Source organism: Hyla sarda, chromosome 1 (genome assembly GCF_029499605.1).
Source record: "Hyla sarda isolate aHylSar1 chromosome 1, aHylSar1.hap1, whole genome shotgun sequence".
Lineage (NCBI taxonomy): Eukaryota > Metazoa > Chordata > Amphibia > Anura > Hylidae > Hyla > Hyla sarda.
The window spans coordinates 615,002,953-615,028,124 of record NC_079189.1 but is presented as its reverse complement, the minus strand read 5'-3'; the positions used below and the strand labels follow the sequence as shown (position 1 = coordinate 615,028,124).

At 44.4% G+C, this 25,172-nt stretch overlaps 2 protein-coding genes across 2 annotated transcripts in view; one reads left to right on the top strand and one right to left on the bottom strand.

Annotated features, from left to right (window-relative positions):
* Window positions 1-4,629, bottom strand: part of LOC130309128 (oocyte zinc finger protein XlCOF8.4-like) — an 82,614-nt gene extending 77,985 nt beyond the window's left edge. The window contains 3 exon segments of the mRNA XM_056552294.1: window positions 3,306-3,485; window positions 4,279-4,426; window positions 4,545-4,629. Coding sequence (XP_056408269.1) covers window positions 3,306-3,485; window positions 4,279-4,356 — 258 coding nt within the window. The 5' untranslated portion in view covers window positions 4,357-4,426; window positions 4,545-4,629.
* LOC130298104 (oocyte zinc finger protein XlCOF7.1-like) overlaps window positions 1-25,172 on the top strand; it is a 236,160-nt gene that overhangs the window by 121,310 nt on the left and 89,678 nt on the right. The gene's annotated exons all lie outside the window — the stretch shown is intronic.

The window sequence follows — 25,172 nt, the reverse complement described above, 5'->3', positions numbered from 1 at the left end:
ATTCCCAGCAGTGTCACCTTTCCAGTCATCACCAGACCCCTCCATTACTGTATAATGTCCCAGCAGTGTCACCTCTCCAGTCATCACCAGACCCCTCCATTACTGTATAATGTCCCAGCAGTGTCACCTCTCCAGTCATCACCAGACTCCTCCATTACTGTATAATGTCCCAGCAGTGTCACCTCTCCAGTCATCAGACCCCTCCATTACTATATAATGTCCCAGCAGTGTCGCCTCTCCAGTCATCACCAGACCCCTCCATTACTGTATAATGTCCCAGCAGGGTCACCTCTCCAGTCATCACCAGACCCCTCCATTACTGTATAATGTCCCAGCAGTGTCGTCTCTCCAGTCATCACCAGACCCCTCCATTACTATATAATGTCCCAGCATTCCCAGCAGTGTCACCTCTCCAGTCATCACCAGACCCCTCCATTACTGTATAATGTCCCAGCATTCCCAGCAGTGTCACCTCTCCAGTCATCACCAGACCCCTCCATTACTGTATAATGTCCCAGCATTCCCAGCAGTGTCACCTCTCCAGTCATCACCAGACTCCTCCATTACTGTATAATGTCCCAGCAGTGTCACCTCTCCAGTCATCACCAGACCCCTCCATTACTGTATAATGTCCCAGTAGTGTCACCTCTCCAGTCATCACCAGACCCCTCCATTACTGTATAATGTCCCGGCAGTGTCACCTCTCCAGTCATCACCAGACCCCTCCATTACTGTATAATGTCCCAGCAGTGTCACCTCTCCAGTCATCACCAGACCCCTCCATTACTGTATAATGTCCCAGCAGTGTCACCTCTCCAGTCATCACCAGACCCCTCCATTACTGTATAATGTCCCAGCAGGGTAACCTCTCCAGTCATCACCAGACCCCTCCATTACTGTATAATGTCCCAGCAGTGTCACCTCTCCAGTCATCACCAGACCCCTCCATTACTGTATAATGTCCCAGCAGTGTCACCTCTCCAGTCATCACCAGACCCCTCCATTACTGTATAATATCCCAGCAGGGTCACCTCTCCAGTCATCACCAGACCCCTCCATTACTGTATAATATCCCAGCAGGGTCACCTCTCCAGTCATCACCAGACCCCTCCATTACTGTATAATGTCCCAGCAGTGTCACCTCTCCAGTCATCACCAGACCCCTCCATTACTGTATAATGTCCCAGCAGTGTCACCTCTCCAGTCATCACCAGACCCCTCCATTACTGTATAATGTCCCAGCAGTGTCACCTCTCCAGTCATCACCAGACCCCTCCATTAATGTATAATGTCCCAGCAGTGTCACCTCTCCAGTCATCACCAGACCCCTCCATTACTGTATAATGTCCCAGCAGTGTAACCTCTCCAATCATCACCAGACCCCTCCATTACTGTATAATGTCCCAGCAGTGTCACCTCTCCAGTCATCACCAGACCCCTCCATTACTGTATAATGTCCCAGCATTCCCAGCAGTGTCACCTCTCCAGTCATCACCAGACCCCTCCATTACTGTATGATGTCCCAGCAGTGTCACCTCTCCAGTCATCACCAGACTCCTCCATTACTGTATAATGTCCCAGCAGGGTCACCTCTCCAGTCATCACCAGACCCCTCCATTACTGTATAATGTCCCAGCAGTGTCACCTCTCCAGTCATCACCAGACCCCTCCATTACTGTATAATGTCCCAGCATTCCCAGCAGTGTCACCTCTCCAGTCATCACCAGACCCCTCCATTACTGTATAATGTCCCAGCAGTGTCACCTCTCCAGTCATCACCAGACCCCTCCATTACTGTATAATGTCCCAGCAGTGTCACCTCTCCAGTCATCACCAGACCCCTCCATTACTGTATAATGTCCCAGCAGGGTCACCTCTCCAGTCATCACCAGACCTCTCCATTACTGTATAATGTCCCAGCTGTATCACCTCTCCAGTCATCACCAGACCCCTCCATTACTGTATAATGTCCCAGCAGTGTCACCTCTCCAGTCATCACCAGACTCCTCCATTACTGTATAATGTTCCAGCAGTGTCACCTCTCCAGTCATCACCAGAACCCTCCATTACTGTATAATGTCCCAGCAGTGTCACCTCTCCAGTCATCACCAGACCCCTCCATTACTGTATAATGTCCCAGCAAGTGTCACCTCTCCAGTCATCACCAGACCCCTCCATTACTGTATAATGTCCCCAGCAGTGTCACCTCTCCAGTCATCACCAGACCCCTCCATTACTGTATAATGTCCCAGCAGTGTCACCTCTCCAATCATCACCAGACCCCTCCATTACTGTATAATGTCCCAGCAGTGTCACCTCTCTAATCATCACCAGACTCCTCCATTACTGTATAATGTCCCAGCAGTGTCACCTCTCTAATCATCACCAGACACCTCCATTACTGTATAATGTCCCAGCAGGGTCACCTCTCTAATCATCACCAGACCCCTCCATTACTGTATAATGTCCCAGCAGTGTCACCTCTCCAGTCCTCACCAGACCCCTCCATTACTGTATAATGTCCCAGCAGGGTCACCTCTCCAGTCCTCACCAGACCCCTCCATTACTGTATAATGTCCCAGCAGTGTCACCTCTCCAGTCATCACCAGACCCCTCCATTACTGTATAATGTCCCAGCAGTGTCACCTCTCCAGTCATCACCAGACCCCTCCATTACTGTATAATGTCCCAGCAGGGTCACCTCTCCAGTCATCACCAGACCCCTCCATTACTGTATAATGTCCCAGCAGTGTCACCTCTCCAGTCATCACCAGACCCCTCCATTACTGTATAATGTCCCAGCAGTGTCACCTCTCCAGTCATCACCAGACCCCTCCATTACTGTATAATGTCCCAGCAGTGTCACCTCTCCTGTCATCACCAGACCCCTCCATTACTGTATAATGTCCCAGCAGTGTCACCTCTCCTGTCATCACCAGACCCTCCATTACTGTATAATGTCCCAGCAGTGTCACCTCTCCAGTCATCACCAGACCCCTCCATTACTGTATAATATCCCAGCAGTGTCACCTCTCCAGTCATCACCAGACCCCTCCATTACTGTATAATGTCCCAGCAGGGTCACCTCTCCTGTCATCACCAGACCCCTCCATTACTGTATAATGTCCCAGCAGTGTCACCTCTCCAGTCATCACCAGACCCCTCCATTACTGTATAATGTCCCAGCAGTGTCACCTCTCCAGTCATCACCAGACCCCTCCATTACTGTATAATGTCCCAGCAGTGTCACCTCTCCAGTCATCACCAGACCCCTCCATTACTGTATAATGTCCCAGCAGGGTCACCTCTCCAGTCAGCAGCTCCATCATCTTGTTGATCAGTTCTAGGATCTTCTGTTCATCCATTTCCTCATGTATCAGGGAGTGAGGTGGGGGCCCCGGGATTGGGCTCACGGTTCTTTCCCATCCTTCACACACAGGGGCCCGACAGCGCCCACTAGAGGACTTCTTCACTACTGTGTAATCCTGTGTATGGAGAGACACATTAATATCACTACATACATTCCCAGAATCCCTCACCTCTCCAGTCATATCCATCTGTTATTACATAGATAAGAATGAGGTCATGTGACATCACTCCCAGAAGCCCTCACCTCTCCAGTCATATCATCGGTTATTACATAGATAAGAATGAGGTCATGTGACATCACTCCCAGAATCCCTCACCTCTCCAGTCATATCCATCTGTTATTACATAGATAAGAATGAGGTCATGTGACATCACTCCCAGAATCCCTCACCTCTCCAGTCATATCCATCTGTTATTACATAGATAAGAATGAGGTCATGTGACATCACTCCCAGAATCCCTCACCTCTCCAGTAATATCCATCTGTTATTCCATAGATAAGAATGAGGTCATGTGACATCACTCCCAGAATCCCTCACCTCTCCAGTCATATCCATCTGTTATTACATAGATAAGAATGAGGTCATGTGACATCACTCCCAGAATCCCTCACCTCTCCAGTAATATCCATCTGTTATTACATAGATAAGAATGAGGTCATGTGACATCACTCCCAGAATCCCTCACCTCTCCAGTCATATCCATCTGTTATTACATAGATAAGAATGAGGTCATGTGACATCACTCCCAGAATCCCTCACCTCTCCAGTCATATCCATCTGTTATTACATAGATAAGAATGAGGTCATGTGACATCACTCCCAGAATCCCTCACCTCTCCAGTCATATCCATCTGTTATTACATAGATAAGAATGAGGTCATGTGACATCACTCCCAGAATCCCTCACCTCTCCAGTAAGCCGGAAGAGTATCTGTAGGGTGAGGTTTATGATCCTGTCGGCCATCTTGTTCCTGTCTCTCTCCATGGTTGATGGGTCATCCAGGAGAATTCTCTTATATAGAAGATATCAGCAGAGGATCCTGGATTGGAGAAACCTGAAGGGAAGAAGAGGAGACAATGAGAAATGGCGGCTGCTAATAGAAACAACAACAGAGAAAGAAAGAGACAAATATACAGAAAGTTCTGGATCTTCTGATCTTCTTCCTTGTGTACCTGAAGGGGTTAATAGTAATGTCCCCTCCCCCAGCGCTCCTGATGTCACCACAACCGTATATACCTCCACCTGCAGACTGTACAGGAGCCGTGTACTTACAGGACCTGTGATGATGTCACCGTCATGTGATCAGTCACATGGAGGAGGAGGAGTCACATGATCAGGGGCTGCTGCTCTAGGCTCCTCTGCTCAGTGTATGCAGGACTCTGCTGTGCTGGTTGTGATCGCTGCTGGATGAGCTGAAGTTATGTGTATGCAGCAGAGCTGTGTGTGTGTGATGTGCGTGGTGCAGAGCTGTGTATGTGTGTGTTATATATGTCTGCAGCAGAGCTGTGTGTAATGTGCATGTAGCTGAGCTGTATGTGTACACAGTAGAGCTGTATATGTGTAATGTACATGTAGCTGAGCTGTATGTGTACACAGTAGAGCTGTATATGTGTAATGTACATGTAGCTGAGCTGTATGTGTACACAGTAGAGCTGTATATGTGTAATGTACATGTAGCTGAGCTGTATGTGTACACAGTAGAGCTGTATATGTGTAATGTACATGTAGCTGAGCTGTATGTGTACACAGTAGAGCTGTATATGTGTAATGTACATGTAGCTGAGCTGTATGTGTACACAGTAGAGCTGTATATGTGTAATGTGCATGTAGCTGAGCTGTATGTGTACACAGTAGAGCTGTATATGTGTAATGTACATGTAGCTGAGCTGTATGTGTACACAGTAGAGCTGTATATGTGTAATGTACATGTAGCTGAGCTGTATGTGTACACAGTAGAGCTGTATATGTGTAATGTACATGTAGCTGAGCTGTATGTGTACACAGTAGAGCTGTATATGTGTAATGTGCATGTAGCTGAGCTGTATGTGTACACAGTAGAGCTGTATATGTGTAATGTACATGTAGCTGAGCTGTATGTGTACACAGTAGAGCTGTATATGTGTAATGTACATGTAGCTGAGCTGTATGTGTACACAGTAGAGCTGTGTGTAATGTGTATGTAGCTGAGCTGTATGTGTACACAGTAGAGCTGTGTGTAATGTGTATGTAGCTGAGCTGTATGTGTACACAGTAGAGCTGTATATGTGTAATGTGCATGTAGCTGAGCTGTATGTGTACACAGTAGAGCTGTATATGTGTAATGTACATGTAGCTGAGCTGTATGTGTACACAGTAGAGCTGTATATGTGTAATGTACATGTAGCTGAGCTGTATGTGTGCACAGTAGAGCTGTATATGTGTAATGTACATGTAGCTGAGCTGTATGTGTACACAGTAGAGCTGTATATGTGTAATGTACATGTAGCTGAGCTGTATGTGTACACAGTAGAGCTGTATATATGTAATGTACATGTAGCTGAGCTGTATGTGTACACAGTAGAGCTGTATATGTGTAATGTGCATGTAGCTGAGCTGTATGTGTACACAGTAGAGCTGTATATGTGTAATGTACATGTAGCTGAGCTGTATGTGTACACAGTAGAGCTGTATATGTGTAATGTACATGTAGCTGAGCTGTATGTACACAGTAGAGCTGTATATGTGTAATGTACATGTAGCTGAGCTGTATGTGTACACAGTAGAGCTGTATATGTGTAATGTGCATGTAGCTGAGCTGTATGTGTACACAGTAGAGCTGTATATATGTAATGTACATGTAGCTGAGCTGTATGTGTACACAGTAGAGCTGTATATGTGTAATGTACATGTAGCTGAGCTGTATGTGTACACAGTAGAGCTGTATATGTGTAATGTACATGTAGCTGAGCTGTATGTACACAGTAGAGCTGTATATATGTAATGTACATGTAGCTGAGCTGTATGTGTACACAGTAGAGCTGTATATGTGTAATGTACATGTAGCTGAGCTGTATGTGTACACAGTAGAGCTGTATATGTGTAATGTACATGTAGCTGAGCTGTATGTGTACACAGTAGAGCTGTATATGTGTAATGTACATGTAGCTGAGCTGTATGTGTACACAGTAGAGCTGTATATGTGTAATGTACATGTAGCTGAGCTGTATGTGTACACAGTAGAGCTGTATATGTGTAATGTACATGTAGCTGAGCTGTATGTGTACACAGTAGAGCTGTATATGTGTAATGTACATGTAGCTGAGCTGTGTGTGTACACAGTAGAGCTGTATATGTGTAATGTACATGTAGCTGAGCTGTATATGTACACAGTAGAGCTGTATATGTGTAATGTACATGTAGCTGAGCTGTATGTGTACACAGTAGTGCTGTATATGTGTAATGTGCATGTAGCTGAGCTGTATGTGTACACAGTAGAGCTGTATATGTGTAATGTACATGTAGCTGAGCTGTATGTGTACACAGTAGAGCTGTATATGTGTAATGTACATGTAGCTGAGCTGTATGTGTACACAGTAGAGCTGTATATGTGTAATGTACATGTAGCTGAGCTGTATATGTGTAATGTACATGTAGCTGAGCTGTATGTGTACACAATAGAGCTGTATATGTGTAATGTACATGTAGCTGAGCTGTATGTGTACACAGTAGAGCTGTATATGTGTAATGTGCATGTAGCTGAGCTGTATATGTGTAATGTACATGTAGCTGAGCTGTATGTGTACACAGTAGAGCTGTATATGTGTAATGTGCATGTAGCTGAGCTGTGTATGTGTACACAGTAGAGCTGTATATGTGTAATGTACATGTAGCTGAGCTGTATGTGTACACAGTAGAGCTGTATATGTGTAATGTAGCTGAGCTGTATGTGTACACAGTAGTGCTGTATATGTGTGTAATGTACATGTAGCTGAGCTGTATGTGTACACAGTAGAGCTGTATATGTGTAATGTGCATGTAGCTGAGCTGTATATGTGTAATGTGCATGTAGCTGAGCTGTATGTGTACACAGTAGAGCTGTATATGTGTAATGTACATGTAGCTGAGCTGTATATGTGTAATGTACATGTAGCTGAGCTGTATGTGTACACAATAGAGCTGTATATGTGTAATGTACATGTAGCTGAGCTGTATGTGTACACAGTAGAGCTGTATATGTGTAATGTGCATGTAGCTGAGCTGTATATGTGTAATGTACATGTAGCTGAGCTGTATGTGTACACAGTAGAGCTGTATATGTGTAATGTGCATGTAGCTGAGCTGTGTATGTGTACACAGTAGAGCTGTATATGTGTAATGTACATGTAGCTGAGCTGTATGTGTACACAGTAGAGCTGTATATGTGTAATGTAGCTGAGCTGTATGTGTACACAGTAGTGCTGTATATGTGTGTAATGTACATGTAGCTGAGCTGTATGTGTACACAGTAGAGCTGTATATGTGTAATGTGCATGTAGCTGAGCTGTATATGTGTAATGTGCATGTAGCTGAGCTGTATGTGTACACAGTAGAGCTGTATATGTGTAATGTACATGTAGCTGAGCTGTATGTGTACACAGTAGAGCTGTATATGTGTAATGTACATGTAGCTGAGCTGTATGTGTACACAGTAGAGCTGTATATATGTGTAATGTACTGTATGTGTACACAGTAGAGCTGTATATGTGTAATGTACATGTAGCTGAGCTGTATGTGTACACAGTAGAGCTGTATATGTGTAATGTACATGTAGCTGAGCTGTATGTGTACACAGTAGAGCTGTATATGTGTAATGTGCATGTAGCTGAGCTGTATGTGTGTAATGTGCATGTAGCTGAGCTGTATGTGTACACAGTAGAGCTGTATATGTGTAATGTACATGTAGCTGAGCTTTATGTGTACACAGTAGAGCTGTATATATGTAATGTACATGTAGCTGAGCTGTATGTGTACACAGTAGAGCTGTATATGTGTAATGTGCATGTAGCTGAGCTGTATGTGTACACAGTAGAGCTGTATATGTGTAATGTACATGTAGCTGAGCTGTATGTGTACACAGTAGAGCTGTATATGTGTAATGTACATGTAGCTGAGCTGTATGTGTACACAGTAGAGCTATATATGTGTAATGTACATGTAGCTGAGCTGTATGTGTACACAGTAGAGCTGTATATGTGTAATGTACATGTAGCTGAACTGTATGTGTACACAGTAGAGCTGTATATGTGTAATGTGCATGTAGCTGAGCTGTATGTGTACACAGTAGAGCTGTATATGTGTAATGTGCATGGAGCTGAGCTGTATGTGTAGACAGCAGAGCTGTATATGTGTAATGTGCATGTAGCTGAGCTGTATGTGTACACAGTAGAGCTGTATATGTGTAATGTACATGTAGCTGAGCTGTATGTGTACACAGTAGAGCTGTATATGTGTAATGTACATGTAGCTGAGCTGTATGTGTACACAGTAGAGCTGTATATGTGTAATGTGCATGTAGCTGAGCTGTATGTGTACACAGTAGAGCTGTATATGTGTAATGTGCATGTAGCTGAGCTGTATGTGTACACAGTAGAGCTGTATATGTGAATGTACATGTAGCTGAGCTGTATGTGTACACAGTAGAGCTGTATATGTGGAATGTACATGTAGCTGAGCTGTATGTGTACACAGTAGAGCTGTATATGTGTAATGTGCATGTAGCTGAGCTGTATGTGTACACAGTAGAGCTGTATATGTGTAATGTGCATGTAGCTGAGCTGTATGTGTACACAGTAGAGCTGTATATGTGTAATGTACATGTAGCTGAGCTGTATGTGTACACAGTAGAGCTGTATATGTGTAATGTACATGTAGCTGAGCTGTATGTGTACACAGTAGAGCTGTATATGTGTAATGTACATGTAGCTGAGCTGTATGTACACAGTAGAGCTGTATATGTGTAATGTACATGTAGCTGAGCTGTATGTGTACACAGTAGAGCTGTATATGTGTAATGTGCATGTAGCTGAGCTGTATGTGTACACAGTAGAGCTGTATATATGTAATGTACATGTAGCTGAGCTGTATGTGTACACAGTAGAGCTGTATATGTGTAATGTACATGTAGCTGAGCTGTATGTGTACACAGTAGAGCTGTATATGTGTAATGTGCATGTAGCTGAGCTGTATGTGTACACAGTAGAGCTGTATATGTGTAATGTACATGTAGCTGAGCTGTATGTGTACACAGTAGAGCTGTATATGTGTAATGTACATGTAGCTGAGCTGTATGTACACAGTAGAGCTGTATATATGTAATGTACATGTAGCTGAGCTGTATGTGTACACAGTAGAGCTGTATATGTGTAATGTACATGTAGCTGAGCTGTATGTGTACACAGTAGAGCTGTATATGTGTAATGTACATGTAGCTGAGCTGTATGTGTACACAGTAGAGCTGTATATGTGTAATGTACATGTAGCTGAGCTGTATGTGTACACAGTAGAGCTGTATATGTGTAATGTACATGTAGCTGAGCTGTATGTGTACACAGTAGAGCTGTATATGTGTAATGTACATGTAGCTGAGCTGTATGTGTACACAGTAGAGCTGTATATGTGTAATGTACATGTAGCTGAGCTGTATGTGTACACAGTAGAGCTGTATATGTGTAATGTACATGTAGCTGAGCTGTGTGTGTACACAGTAGAGCTGTATATGTGTAATGTACATGTAGCTGAGCTGTATATGTACACAGTAGAGCTGTATATGTGTAATGTACATGTAGCTGAGCTGTATGTGTACACAGTAGTGCTGTATATGTGTAATGTGCATGTAGCTGAGCTGTATGTGTACACAGTAGAGCTGTATATGTGTAATGTACATGTAGCTGAGCTGTATGTGTACACAGTAGAGCTGTATATGTGTAATGTACATGTAGCTGAGCTGTATGTGTACACAGTAGAGCTGTATATGTGTAATGTACATGTAGCTGAGCTGTATATGTGTAATGTACATGTAGCTGAGCTGTATGTGTACACAGTAGAGCTGTATATGTGTAATGTACATGTAGCTGAGCTGTATGTGTACACAGTAGAGCTGTATATGTGTAATGTGCATGTAGCTGAGCTGTATATGTGTAATGTACATGTAGCTGAGCTGTATGTGTACACAGTAGAGCTGTATATGTGTAATGTGCATGTAGCTGAGCTGTGTATGTGTACACAGTAGAGCTGTATATGTGTAATGTACATGTAGCTGAGCTGTATGTGTACACAGTAGAGCTGTATATGTGTAATGTAGCTGAGCTGTATGTGTACACAGTAGTGCTGTATATGTGTGTAATGTACATGTAGCTGAGCTGTATGTGTACACAGTAGAGCTGTATATGTGTAATGTGCATGTAGCTGAGCTGTATATGTGTAATGTGCATGTAGCTGAGCTGTATGTGTACACAGTAGAGCTGTATATGTGTAATGTGCATGTAGCTGAGCTGTATGTGTACACAGTAGAGCTGTATATGTGTAATGTACATGTAGCTGAGCTGTATGTGTACACAGTAGAGCTGTATATGTGTAATGTGCATGTAGCTGAGCTGTATGTGTACACAGTAGAGCTGTATATGTGTAATGTACATGTAGCTGAGCTGTATGTGTGCACAGTAGAGATGTATATGTGTAATGTACATGTAGCTGAGCTGTATGTGTACACAGTAGAGCTGTATATGTGTAATGTACATGTAGCTGAGCTGTATGTGTACACAGTAGAGCTGTATATGTGTAATGTACATGTAGCTGAGCTGTATGTGTACACAGTAGAGCTGTATATGTGTAATGTACATGTAGCTGAGCTGTATGTGTACACAGTAGAGCTGTATATGTGTAATGTACATGTAGCTGAGCTGTATGTGTACACAGTAGAGCTGTATATGTGTAATGTACATGTAGCTGAGCTGTATGTGTACACAGTAGAGCTGTATATGTGTAATGTACATGTAGCTGAGCTGTATGTGTACACAGTAGAGCTGTATATGTGTAATGTACATGTAGCTGAGCTGTATGTGTACACAGTAGAGCTGTATATATGTAATGTACATGTAGCTGAGCTGTATGTGTACACAGTAGAGCTGTATATGTGTAATGTACATGTAGCTGAGCCGTATGTGTACACAGTAGAGCTGTATATGTGTAATGTACATGTAGCTGAGCCGTATGTGTACACAGTAGAGCTGTATATGTGTAATGTACATGTAGCTGAGCCGTATGTGTACACGGTAGAGCTGTATATGTGTAATGTGCATGTAGCTGAGCCGTATGTATACAGTAGAGCTGTATATGTGTAATGTACATGTAGCTGAGCCGTATGTGTACACAGTAGAGCTGTATATGTGTAATGTACATGTAGCTGAGCCGTGTGTGTACACAGTAGAGCTGTATATGTGTAATGTGCATGTAGCTGAGCTGTATGTGTACACAGTAGAGCTGTATATGTGTAATGTACATGTAGCTGAGCTGTATGTGTACACAGTAGAGCTGTATGTGTAATGTGCATGTAGCTGAGCTGTATGTGTACACAGTAGAGCTGTATATGTGTAATGTACATGTAGCTGAGCTGTATGTGTACACAGTAGTGCTGTATATGTGTAATGTACATGTAGATGAGCTGTATGTGTACACAGTAGAGCTGTATATGTGTAATGTGCATGTAGCTGAGATGTATGTGTACACAGTAGAGCTGTATATGTGTAATGTACATGTAGCTGAGCTGTATGTGTACACAGTAGAGCTGTATATGTGTAATGTACATGTAGCTGAGCTCTATGTGTACACAGTAGTGCTGTATATGTGTAATGTGCATGTAGCTGAGCTGTATGTGTACACAGTAGAGCTGTATATGTGTAATGTACATGTAGCTGAGCTGTATGTGTACACAGTAGAGCTGTATATGTGTAATGTACATGTAGCTGAGCTGTATGTGTACACAGTAGAGCTGTATATGTGTAATGTACATGTAGCTGAGCTGTATGTGTACACAGTAGAGCTGTATATGTGTAATGTACATGTAGCTGAGCTGTATATATGTAATGTGCATGTAGCTGAGCTGTATGTGTACAGTAGAGCTGTATATGTGTAATGTACATGTAGCTGAGCTGTATGTGTACACAGTAGAGCTGTATATGTATAATGTACATGTAGCTGAGCTGTATGTGTACACAGTAGAGCTGTATATGTGTAATGTACATGTAGCTGAGCTGTATGTGTACACAGTAGAGCTGTATATGTGTAATGTACATGTAGCTGAGCTGTATGTGTACACAGTAGAGCTGTATATGTTGTGGGAAGTGTCAGGGATCGCCCTTTGCTGAGGGAAAGGGACACGTGTCTGTCTTTATCCAAATCAGGCAAACAGCAGCAAGTTCATGCAGTCTGACTCTTGGTCAGGTTTATTAGAATGGTTGCGAGCCAAATAAAAATAACAATACAGGAACAAAAGAAAAACCTTGACTGTCCGGTGCATTGCCGTTTAATGAGATGCTCCGCCTCCATCACATCCTATTGGCTCTCTCTTGTCACGTGACATATTTAAACGTCACGCAGCGATGCGCACAGCAGTGTCAGTTTGGCTATAGGGAGAGGATCTCCTCACCCTGTGATAGCTGAAGCTGCACGGAGCTCACATGGCCTCTGTGGCCCGACAGAAGTTCACACATGTACGCAGCTCATATGGCTGCCTCATATACATTTACTGTTGATCCACAGCGCTATCGGGATCACGATGCCCGATGGCGCTGTCATCAGGATCCCCACGCCCGCAGCTCTACTCCCCGTCCCCCGCAGCTCTACTCCCCGTCCCCCGCAGCTCTACTCCCCGTCCCCCGCAGCTCTACTCCCCGTCCCCCGCAGCTCTACTCCCCGTCCCCCGCAGCTCTACTCCCCGTCCCCCGTGAACGCTCAGGGAGCGATCCACAGCACTATGGGGATTCCTACGCCCGATGGCGCTGTCATCAGTGTGCGTCCCCGTGAGCGCCCCACACCCGCAGCTCTACTCCCCGTCCCCCGCAGCTCTACTCCCCGTCCCCCGCAGCTCTACTCCCCGTCCCCTGTGAACGCTCAGGGAGCGATCCACAGCGCTATGGGGATTCCTACGCCCGATGGCGCTGTCATCAGTGTGCGTCCCCGTGAGCGCCCCACACCCGCAGCTCTACTCCCCGTCCCCCACAGCTCTACTCCCTGTCCCGTCAACGCTCAGGGAGCGGGGAACAGAAAGTAGAGCATCGGGCGCAGGTAAAGTAGTACTGCGCATGCGCAGCACTACGCGAATAACTTAACCTGCGCCCGATGCTCTACTTTCTGTTCCCCGCTCCCTGAGCGTTAACGGGACGGGGAGTAGAGCTGCGGGGGGCGGAGGACGGGGAGTAGAGCTGTGGCCGTGGGGCGCTCGCGGGGACGCACACTGATGACAGCGCCATCGGGCATCGTGATCCCGATAGCGCTGTGGATCAACAGTAAATGTATATGAGGCAGCCATATGAGCTGCGTACATGTGTGAACTTCTGTCGGGCCACAGAGGCCATGAGAGCTCCGTGCAGCTTCAGCTATCACAGGGTGAGGAGATCCTCTCCCTATAGCCAAACTGACACTACTGTGCGCATCGATGTGTGACGTTTAAATATGTCACGTGACAAGAGAGAGCCAATAGGATGTGATGGAGGCGGAGCATCTCAATCTATGGCAAATCTCATTCCACGGCAATGCACCGGCACTAACTATACAAGTGATGACCCTCACTACCAGCTGGAGCTTCTCTCTGCCATATAACAAAAATACTTTCAGCCCTTTACTCACATGAGTCTCTCCACAGACAGGAGTCGGGGTCCTCAGCCAGAGAGAGAGATCTGACCTCCTGGCTCCTTTTATATCCACCCTCTCATTCACCTTAATCAATCACCTGGCAGGTGAGAGGCTCCGGAGTTACCTCACATAGGAAAGGAACCTGGGAGAAATATACCTGCCCTCCACAACCAAACCTGCATGAGTGTCACAATGTGTAATGTACATGTAGCTGAGCTGTATGTGTGTAATGTGCATGTAGCTGAGCTGTATGTGTACACAGTAGAGCTGTATATGTGTAATGTACATGTAGCTGAGCTGTATGTGTACACAGTAGAGCTGTATATGTGTAATGTGCATGTAGCTGAGCTGTATGTGTGTAATGTACATGTAGCTGAGCTGTATGTGTACACAGTAGAGCTATATATGTGTAATGTACATGTAGCTGAGCTGTATGTGTACACAGTAGAGCTGTATATGTGTAATGTACATGTAGCTGAGCTGTATGTGTACACAGTAGAGCTGTATATGTGTAATGTACATGTAGCTGGGCTGTGTGTACACAGTAGAGCTGTATATGTGTAATGTACATGTAGCTGAGCTGTATGTGTACACAGTAGAGCTGTATATGTGTAATGTACATGTAGCTGAGCTGTATGTGTACACAGTAGAGCTGTATATGTGTAATGTACATGTAGCTGAGCTGTATGTGTACACAGTAGAGCTGTATATGTGTAATGTACATGTAGCTGAGCTGTATGTGTACACAGTAGAGCTGTATATGTGTAATGTACATGTAGCTGAGCTGTATGTGTACACAGTAGAGCTGTATATGTGTAATGTACATGTAGCTGAGCTGTATGTGTACACAGTAGAGCTGTATATGTGTAATGTACATGTAGCTGAGCTGTATGTGTACACAGTAGAGCTGTATATGTGTAATGTACATGTAGCTGAGCTGTACGTGTACACAGTAGAGCTGTATATGTGTAATGTACATGTAGCTGAGCTGTATGTGTACACAGTAGTGCTGTATATGTGTAATGTACATGTAGCTGAGCTGTATGTGTACACAGTAGAGCTGTATATGTGTAATGTACATGTAGCTGAGCTGTATGTGTACACAGTAGAGCTGTATATGTGTAATGTACATGTAGCTGAGCTGTACGTGTACACAGTAGAGCTGTATATGTGTAATGTACATGTAGCTGAGCTGTATGTGTACACAGTAGAGCTGTATATGTGTAATGTGCATGTAGCTGAGCTGTATATGTGTAATGTGCATGTAGCTGAGCTGTATATGTGTAATGTGCATGTAGCTGAGCTGTATGTGTACACAGTAGTGCTGTATATGTGTAATGTGCATGTAGCTGAGCTGTATATGTGTAATGTGCATGTAGCTGAGCTGTATATGTGTAATGTGCATGTAGCTGAGCTGTATGTGTACACAGTAGAGCTGTATATGTGTAATGTACATGTAGCTGAGCTGTATGTGTACACAGTAGAGCTGTATATGTGTAATGTACATGTAGCTGAGCTGTATGTGTACACAGTAGAGCTGTATATGTGTAATGTACATGTAGCTGAGCTGTATGTGTACACAGTAGAGCTGTATATGTGTAATGTGCATGTAGCTGAGCTGTATGTGTACACAGTAGAGCTGTATATGTGTAATGTACATGTAGCTGAGCTGTATGTGTACACAGTAGAGCTGTATATGTGTAATGTACATGTAGCTGAGCTGTATGTGTACACAGTAGTGCTGTATATGTGTAATGTGCATGTAGCTGAGCTGTATGTGTACACAGTAGAGCTGTATATGTGTAATTTGTATGTAGCTGAGCTGTATGTGTACACAGTAGAGCTGTATATGTGTAATGTACATGTAGCTGAGCTGTATGTGTACACAGTAGTGCTGTATATGTGTAATGTGCATGTAGCTGAGCTGTATGTGTACACAGTAGAGCTGTATATGTGTAATGTACATGTAGCTGAGCTGTATGTGTACACAGTAGAGCTGTATATGTGTAATGTGGATGTAGCTGAGCTGTATGTGTACACAGTAGAGCTGTATGTGTAATGTGCATGTAGCTGAGCTGTATGTGTACACAGTAGAGCTGTATATGTGTAATGTACATGTAGCTGAGCTGTATGTGTACACAGTAGAGCTGTATATGTGTAATGTACATGTAGCTGAGCTGTATGTGTACACAGTAGAGCTGTATATGTGTAATGTACATGTAGCTGAGCTGTACGTGTACACAGTAGAGCTGTATATGTGTAATGTACATGTAGCTGAGCTGTATGTGTACACAGTAGAGCTGTATATGTGTAATGTACATGTAGCTGAGCTGTATGTGTACACAGTAGAGCTGTATATGTTTAATGTACATGTAGCTGAGCTGTATGTGTACACAGTAGAGCTGTATATGTGTAATGTACATGTAGCTGAGCTGTATGTGTACACAGTAGTGCTGTATATGTGTAATGTACATGTAGCTGAGCTGTATGTGTACACAGTAGAGCTGTATATGTGTAATGTGCATGTAGCTGAGCTGTATGTGTACACAGTAGAGCTGTATATGTGTAATGTGCATGTAGCTGAGCTGTATGTGTACACAGTAGAGCTGTATATGTGTAATGTACATTTAGTTGAGCTGTATGTGTACACAGTAGAGCTGTATATGTGTAAAGTACATGTAGCTGAGCTGTATGTGTACACAGTAGAGCTGTATATGTGTAATGTACATGTAGCTGAGCTGTATGTGTACACAGTAGAGCTGTATATGTGTAATGTACATGTAGCTGAGCTGTATGTGTACACAGTAGAGCTGTATATGTGTAATGTGCATGTAGCTGAGCTGTATGTGTACACAGTAGAGCTGTATATGTGTAATGTACATGTAGCTGAGCTGCATGTGTACACAGTAGAGCTGTATATGTGTAATGTACATGTAGCTGAGCTGTATGTGTACACAGTAGAGATGTATATGTGTAATGTACATGTAGCTGAGCTGTATGTGTACACAGTAGAGCTGTATATGTGTAATGTACATGTAGCTGAGCTGTATGTGTACACAGTAGAGCTGTATGTGTAATGTACATGTAGCTGAGCTGTATGTGTACACAGTAGTGCTGTATATGTGTAATGTACATGTAGTTGAGCTGAATGTGTACACAGTAGAGCTGTATATGTGTAATGTACATGTAGCTGAGCTGTATGTGTACACAGTAGAGCTGTATATGTGTAATGTACATGTAGCTGAGCTGTATGTGTACACAGTAGAGCTGTATGTGTAATGTACATGTAGCTGAGCTGTATGTGTACACAGTAGTGCTGTATATGTGTAATGTACATGTAGTTGAGCTGAATGTGTACACAGTAGAGCTGTATATGTGTAATGTACATGTAGCTGAGCTGTATGTGTACACAGTAGAGCTGTATATGTGTAATGTACATGTAGCTGAGCTGTATGTGTACACAGTAGAGCTGTATATATGTAATGTACATGTAGCTGAGCTGTATGTGTACACAGTAGAGCTGTATATGGTGGTTATATACAGGTGGCGGTGACTTTATGATCATTAAGTATAATAACTTACTGTTATTTTAATACATTTTGCTGAGAAGCCGAGATCACTGCACATGTTGTAGTCGCCACCATGTCTGTTTTTTCTCTACTTGAATTTACCAAAAGATCATGATAAATGGTCACTCTCAATAAAATAAATTTTGCTATTGCACTTCTTATGGTAAATAAAAAAATCTGTTAAAACCTAAAAAAAACTTTTTTTTATTTTTTTATTTGTGTTTAAAAAAAAAAGCTGCCTCTAGGTGTCTCCCTACTTGTCCAGAGCACATTTTCCCCCCATCTTATATAGTGTTGAGCGGCATAGGCCATATTCGAATTCGTGATATTTCGCGAATATATGGATGAATATTCGGCATATATTCGCTAAATTCGCATATTCGCATTTTATTTTCGCATATTCGAAAATTAGCATATGCTTACATTAGCATAAGTTCAAATTCACATATGCGAAAATTAGCACATGCGAAAATTCGTACGCCAGTCTTGCACAGTAGTATTAGAGCCTTCTTCACACCACACAAGCTGGAAGCAGAGAGGGACGGTCACTGTGATGTGTACTGTGGAAAAAAAACAAATATGCGTAATTTTGAATATATAGTGCTATATTTGCGTATATGCGATATTCGCGAATAAAATTTGCATTTCGAATATTTGTGAGCAACACTAATCTCATACACAGACTTTGGACTCCTGCTGGCCTGGCAGAAGTCCAAACACAGGAAGTGCAGCCTGGGGGGGGGGGGGGGGGGGGGTTGCAGCCTTAGCCAATCATAGCTCATCTCACACTGAACTGAAGTTCTCCCCTGTATGGCTTCAGATGATGTCACGCCTGCTGGGGAACGCCCCTTCCCAGTCTGTGAATCTGACTGAGACTAAGAAGAAAATACAGAACAATATCAAGGTAGAAAACTAACAAATAATAAAAATAAAGGCCGGGGGTGGTTTATCACGATGGGGGCAGTGACCTGGGAGGATTATAACATGTAACAAGTTAATGAGACGTTCTCTTTAATGAAACCGCGCGGTCAATGGCGTAAACATAAAAAATACCAAAGTCCAGAATTGCTGATTTTTGGTCACTTCATAAACCACAAAAATATTATCATAAACGATCAATAAGCCCCAGGAAAACTATAGTGGTAATAAAATAGTACAGATCCCGGCACATCCGGCTCGTACATTCCTGTATACGGACAAATAAGAGTTATAGGGGTCAGAGGAGGACGATTCTAAGTCTAATCATACACACGATGCAGGAAGAGACAGAGGTCGGTAACTGCCATATGAGAAGACTGGTTTCCCCGGTACGTACTCTTACAACAGCAGAAGGGTCACAATAGCGGTACCGCCATTAAAGCCATCTTCCCTGCTACAACCTCTTAAGAGTAAAAGTACAAATCATGTGACAAAACTGGAAGAAGAACAGAGGGAGCAGTCAGGATTTGGGGGGAATGCAGGTGATGTCTTTATTCTTGTGCGGTGCATACACTTCATACAGCGGGACGCCAAGAGCCCGGGATCAAACAGGTTAACAGCTGCTGTCACACTGATCAAGCAGCGCTCCGTCAGACCCCCCACCTGGGCGCAGGTAAAAAACACCTCCCCCACCCACCTCACAGAAAAAGCTGGTTAGGAAAGAATCGTGTAAAAGGGAGGTATAAATGTGTCAGCTGTAATTGGCGCAGTTATTGGTGTATTGTATCCCTGGGGGGTATAGAGGTGTCCTGTAGGGACTTTATATGCTGTCCTACCAAAAACCTTGTCTATGCCATTGGCTGCAGTTGCTGTAGATTTTACATTGGGTGCACTACTCGCCCTTTATATATTAGATTTCGGGAGCAAGTTACCTCCCTCAGAACGGGGAAAGGCCCCCGAGACTAATACAGCAGGTAAGAGAAGCGCATGATAATGACCCAAAAACATTACAATTTGTAGGATTGCAGAGAATGACTGCAGCGAGTGGAATAGACGTCCGGAACAGTCATGGATACTTAAGACTAATGTCCTGGGAAATCCCGGTGTGAACGACAGATTGGAAATGATGCATCATCTGGATTTTGGTGAAGACGAGTGAACAGACGCACACGATTTGTTATTAATTCACTGTGTTAGGACGAAGTGTAACCCCCTCTTCTGTGAGGTGGGTGGGGGAGGTGTATTTTACCTGCGCCCAGGTGGGGGGTCTGACGGAGCACTGTTAACCTGTTTGATCCCGGGCTCTTGGCGTCCCGCTGTATGAAGTGTATGCACCGCACAAGAATAAAGACATCACCTGCATTCCCCCCAAATCCTGACTGCTCCCTCTGCTCTTCTTCCAGTTTTGTGTCTAAATCTAATCATGTCTGATTAGACATTATAAGCGTTATAACCCCTTAAAGACTCTTTTTGCATTTTCATTTTTTCCTCCTTACCTTTTAAAAATCATAATCCTTTCAATTTTCCACCTAAAAATCCATATGATGATTACTTTTTGCGCCACCAATTATACTTTGCAGTGATATCAGTCATTTTACCTAAAAATCTACAACAAAACAAAAAAAAAAAAATTATTGTGCAACAAAATTGAAAAATAACCCCAACATTTTGTAACTTTTGGGGGCTTCCGTTTCTGCACAGTACATATTTCGGTAAAAATGACACCTTCTCTTTATTCTGTAGGTCCATACGATTATAATGATCCCCTACTTATATAGGTGATTTTGTCGGACTTCTGGAAAAAATCCTAACTACATGCAGGAAAATAAATATGTTTTAAAATGTCATCTTCTGACCCCTATAACTGTTTTATTTTTCCCCATTTGGGGATGTATGAGGGCTCATTTTTTGGGGCCGTGGTCTGAAGGTTTTATCAGTACCATTTTTGTTTTGATCTGACTTTTTGATCGCTTTTTATTTCTTTTTTTATGGTATAAACAGTGACCAAAAATACGCCATTTTGGACTTTGGAATTTTTTACGTGTACGCCATTGACCATATGGTTAAATTAACTATATATTCTTATAGATCGGACATTTACCCATGTGGCGACACCACATATGTTTATATTTATTTTTATTTACATAGTTTTTTATGGGAAAAGGGGGGTGATTCAGACTTTTATTAGGGAAGGGGTTAAATCACATGTATTAACACTTTATTTTTCAATGTTATATGATTTCCTACACTGATCAGTGCTATGCCATAGCATAGCATTGATCAATGTTATCGCCGCTCGACTGTTCCTGCCTGGATCTCAGGCACGGAGCTGTCATTCGGTGATAGAACAGCGAGGTAGGGACCCTCCTCGCGTCCTGCAATTTTGATTGCTGCGTCTGAAGGGTTAATACCGGGCATTACCGTGTTCGGTAATGTCCGGTATTAGCCACGGGTCCGGGCTGTTGATGGCCACCGGGACCGACCAGCTATGATGCGGGATCATCGCGTGACCCCACGTTATATCGCAGGAGCCAGCGCAGGATGTAAATGTATGTCCTATGTTGTTAAGGTCACGGCCAATTTTATTTTTGTATTTTAGTTCTTTCCTCCTCGCCTTCCAAAATCCATAACTCTTTTATATTTCCATCCACAAACCCATATGAGGACTTGTTTTTTGTGCAACCAATTGTCCTTTGTAATGACATCACTAATTTTACCATAAAATGTATGGCGGACCCCAAAAATTATTATTTGCGTGGGAAAATTAAAGAGAAAACCGCAATTTTGTAAATTTTGGAAGGTTTTGTTTTCACGCTGTTCACTTTATGGTAATAATGACATTTTCTTTATTCTGTGGGTCATTATGACCAAAATGATCCCCATGTTATATACTTTTCTATTATTGTACTGCTTTAAAAAAAATCTCAAACTTTTAAAGTAAAATTATGTTTAACCTGTTGGGGACAGAGGGAGTACCTGTACGCCCTCCCTATTTCCGGTCACCGCCGCTTGTCGGGCAGTAATCGGAGCGGGATTACTGATGATATCTATCTGCAGCCATCTCGGCACATCGCCTAGGGCGTCCCGAGACCCCTTCCCCCATAATGGCAATCTCCGTGATTCGCCGGTCAATTCTGACCGGCGAATCACGTTTTTTCTAGGCCAATCAGGTTTCTAGTGACCCGATTGCCCAGAAAATAAGGGTGATCGGTGCAGTCAGAGACTAAGAGTGAAGTGGCAGGGGTGCTACCTCCTCCTATCCCCTGCCATTAGTCAGGACTGACCGACCAATGGTGGGAGGGTTAAGCTTAAGATCCCCCCGCTCTGCCCACCAATGGAAGTCCGTGTAGGGTGGTTGGGGTTGGGCAGTGGCTCGGGGGTTCGTGGAGCTTACCGGCAGTGGAGGGCAGCACTTCTGAAGCGCGGCGGTGTCGGTGGAGGAAACTGCGGGTGACAGTGAAGATCATCTTTGGTGAGTGATCTTCTCTGTGGCTTGCTAGAAGTTACACAACTACAACTCCCAGCATGCCCAGACAGCCTTTGCTGGGAGTTGTAGTTTTGCAACAGATTGGGGGGCCACAGATTGGAGACCGCTGTGCAGATGTTGCAAAACTACAACTCTCAGCATGCCCAGACAGTCCAGGCATGCTGGGAGTTGTAGCTCTGCACTAGCTGGAGGTACACGGGTGGAGGGGCAAGCTGTGCATAACTAGCTTGCCCCCTGACTGGTGAGCAGTTAAGGGGTTAAGAAATATACAGGCAAGGTTTTTAGCGCACCCCCCCCCCCCCCCCCCGCCTATAAAAACTTGTTGGTAACTATAGTGGTATGTCCCATGGGTGGGGGGAAGGGGGGGGGAGGAGTGCACCAATCAGGGGTTTAATAGTTTCCCGGGCTTTCAGGGGCCCTTCCCAGGGTATTTATAGCTGTGGTGCCTCCCTTCCCCCCCTCAATCTGCCCAGGTCCCGGAGTTTTGGCTGCTGGCTGGTATGTGTCTTCCTTTTATTTGTGGCCTGGATGGAGCAGGAGGGTGGGGGCTGGCATGTTCCCTTGTGGTTGAGCTGGCCTCCCCTCCGGTTGCACCCGAGGCGGGTTCGGGAGGCTGGCGGACCTCTCACAGTCCCGCTCTCCTTTCCCACTATGGTCCCTGTGAGCCCTGTCCCGCCCGTTCCTTTTGCCCTCTTCCCTGCCCGGGGCCAAAGCCCTCTCCCCTGCCTGTGCCTGTTTCCCTCCCTCAGGGCGTTCTCCTTATGAACATGCTCTGCGGTTTTTCCCTGTCCCCCTCCTTGTCCCCTCCGTCTCCTTTTCCTTTTTGCGGTCCCCTCCGTCTCCTTCCCCCCCTTCGTCTCTTCCCCCCCTCCTCCCCATGTTCCCCCCACCCCCTGTTCCCCCCTGGCTCTGGATGCAGCGGCCCCTGGGGGGCTGCTGCTGTTTTAACTCCCTATGCGCAAATGGACGCTTATTAACGTCCATTTGCGCTCCTTCAGATATAATGAGCGCAAATCCTTCAGATACAAGGTGAGCGCGCATTATATCCGTGGGGTCCCGGTTGCTCTTAGCAACCAGGACCAATGCTATGCCGGACATCGCCGATCGGGCAGATGTCCGGCATTACATCTTTAGACGCGGCGATCTAAGTTCATCGCCGCGTCTGAAGGTGTAATTTCAAGCATCCCGGCTGCTCAGTCAGGCTGACCGGGACCATCGCGATCTAATCGCGATGTCCCGATCAGCTGGGACGCAGCAGGAGGGTCACTTACCTGCCTCCTGCGCGTCCACTCATTGATTGATTGCTCCAAGCCTGAAATTCAGGCTCGAGCAATCAATCGTTGATGGCACCGATCATTGCCATGTTAATACATGGCAAGTGATCAGTGTCAGGAGCAGTGTGTGCAGTGTTATAGATCCTATGGAGCTATAACATTGCAAAAAAAAAAGAAAAAAGTTAAGTCAATAAAGGTCATTTAACCCTTCAATAATAAAAGTTTGGTTTGCCCCCTTTTCCCCATCCCAAAAAAACCCCCCAAAAAATATAAATAAATAAAAATAAATAAATAAATAAAAGTGTGTATATGTGTATGTATGTATGTGTGTATATATATATATATATATATATAACTAAAAAAAAAATTCTGTGTGTTGCAGACATGCATGTATGTGGTATCTCCGCATGCGTGCATGTCTGGGGTATAACAATATGTCGTCGTTTGAAGTGTTCCGTCTATGGCGTGCACGCAAATATAAATAAATGAAAAATCAAATAAAATCATTTTAAATTAGAATAAATAAATAAATATTAAATTTCACTATACACGTGAAATACATAATAAAAGTGGTAATTTAATACACATATGACATTTCTGTTTAGCATATTCGATAACTTTTTCTACCGTATGTATGAATAAACGGCGTTCACAAAAAAAAAAAAAAAATCCGAGAAAATGGCAAGGGTACAGCGGGCTACTTCGGATTACGGCGCAAACTATTTGAGCTCTCATATTGTCCCCTCTCATTTACCCAGCTCCTCACCCCGCCCACACTGGCACCTCTCCCCTTACCCCCCCCCCCCTCCCCATCACCTCTCCGCCCTGTGTTCCCAACACCCCCCCCCCCTGCTGCCGCTGCTGTCCTTCTTCCTCCTGCCTCTCCAATGCCCCCCGTGTGGTGGCGGAGTGCCCGCGACCCGGCGGTCTCCGGCGTGCCTTGTCCCACGCCTGCGGCGGTGGTGAAGTGGTTCTTCCAGCTGTTGGCTTCTCCATCTTCTGGAATTGGTGAGTGTTCTGATGCGGGGCTTGGCCCCTTCCCCGGTTAGTGTGCTTATGGCTGCGTTCTGTGCAGTGTTCGTCCTTTTGTTTCTGTGTGTATGTTGAGTTTGGTCTCTGGTTGGGAGTTGGGTACGTCTCTTCTTGACAGGGTGCTTTGGTAGGGTATCGTTTTCTGCGGTGCGCGCTTGGGTGAGTGCTCTTTTGGCCTTACGCTCTGGGTGGCCGGGGTTTGGCGGACTTGGCTCCTGAGGCTTGTTCCTTATCCTGATTCGGTGGGTGCCGCCCAGTTACGGTTTTGTTTCTTTTGGTTTTCTCCCACTTTGTTTGGTTTATCTCTCCGTCTTTTCCCAATCTCTGGTAGGCATGGGACTTCTGTATGTCGTTCTGGGTGCTTTAGCTGATGTGTTCGGTGGGTAGGTTTCGCTTGAGTCTCCGGGGGTAGGTTCGCTTGAGTCTCTGTTTGCCTTGCCTTGTGAGTTCTTCTGTTCGTGGTGGTATTCCAGATGGTGATTCTCCTGTGCTCTACGCTTGTGGGGGTGTGGTTTGTTGTTGCAAGGCTGACACGCAAATTGTGAAGCGTTCGATATTTGGTGCTCGCTTCGGCAGCACATATGTTAAAATTGGAACAATACTGAGTAGATTAGCATGGGTTCCGCATGCCGCGTTGGTCTGCTGCTTTCCTGT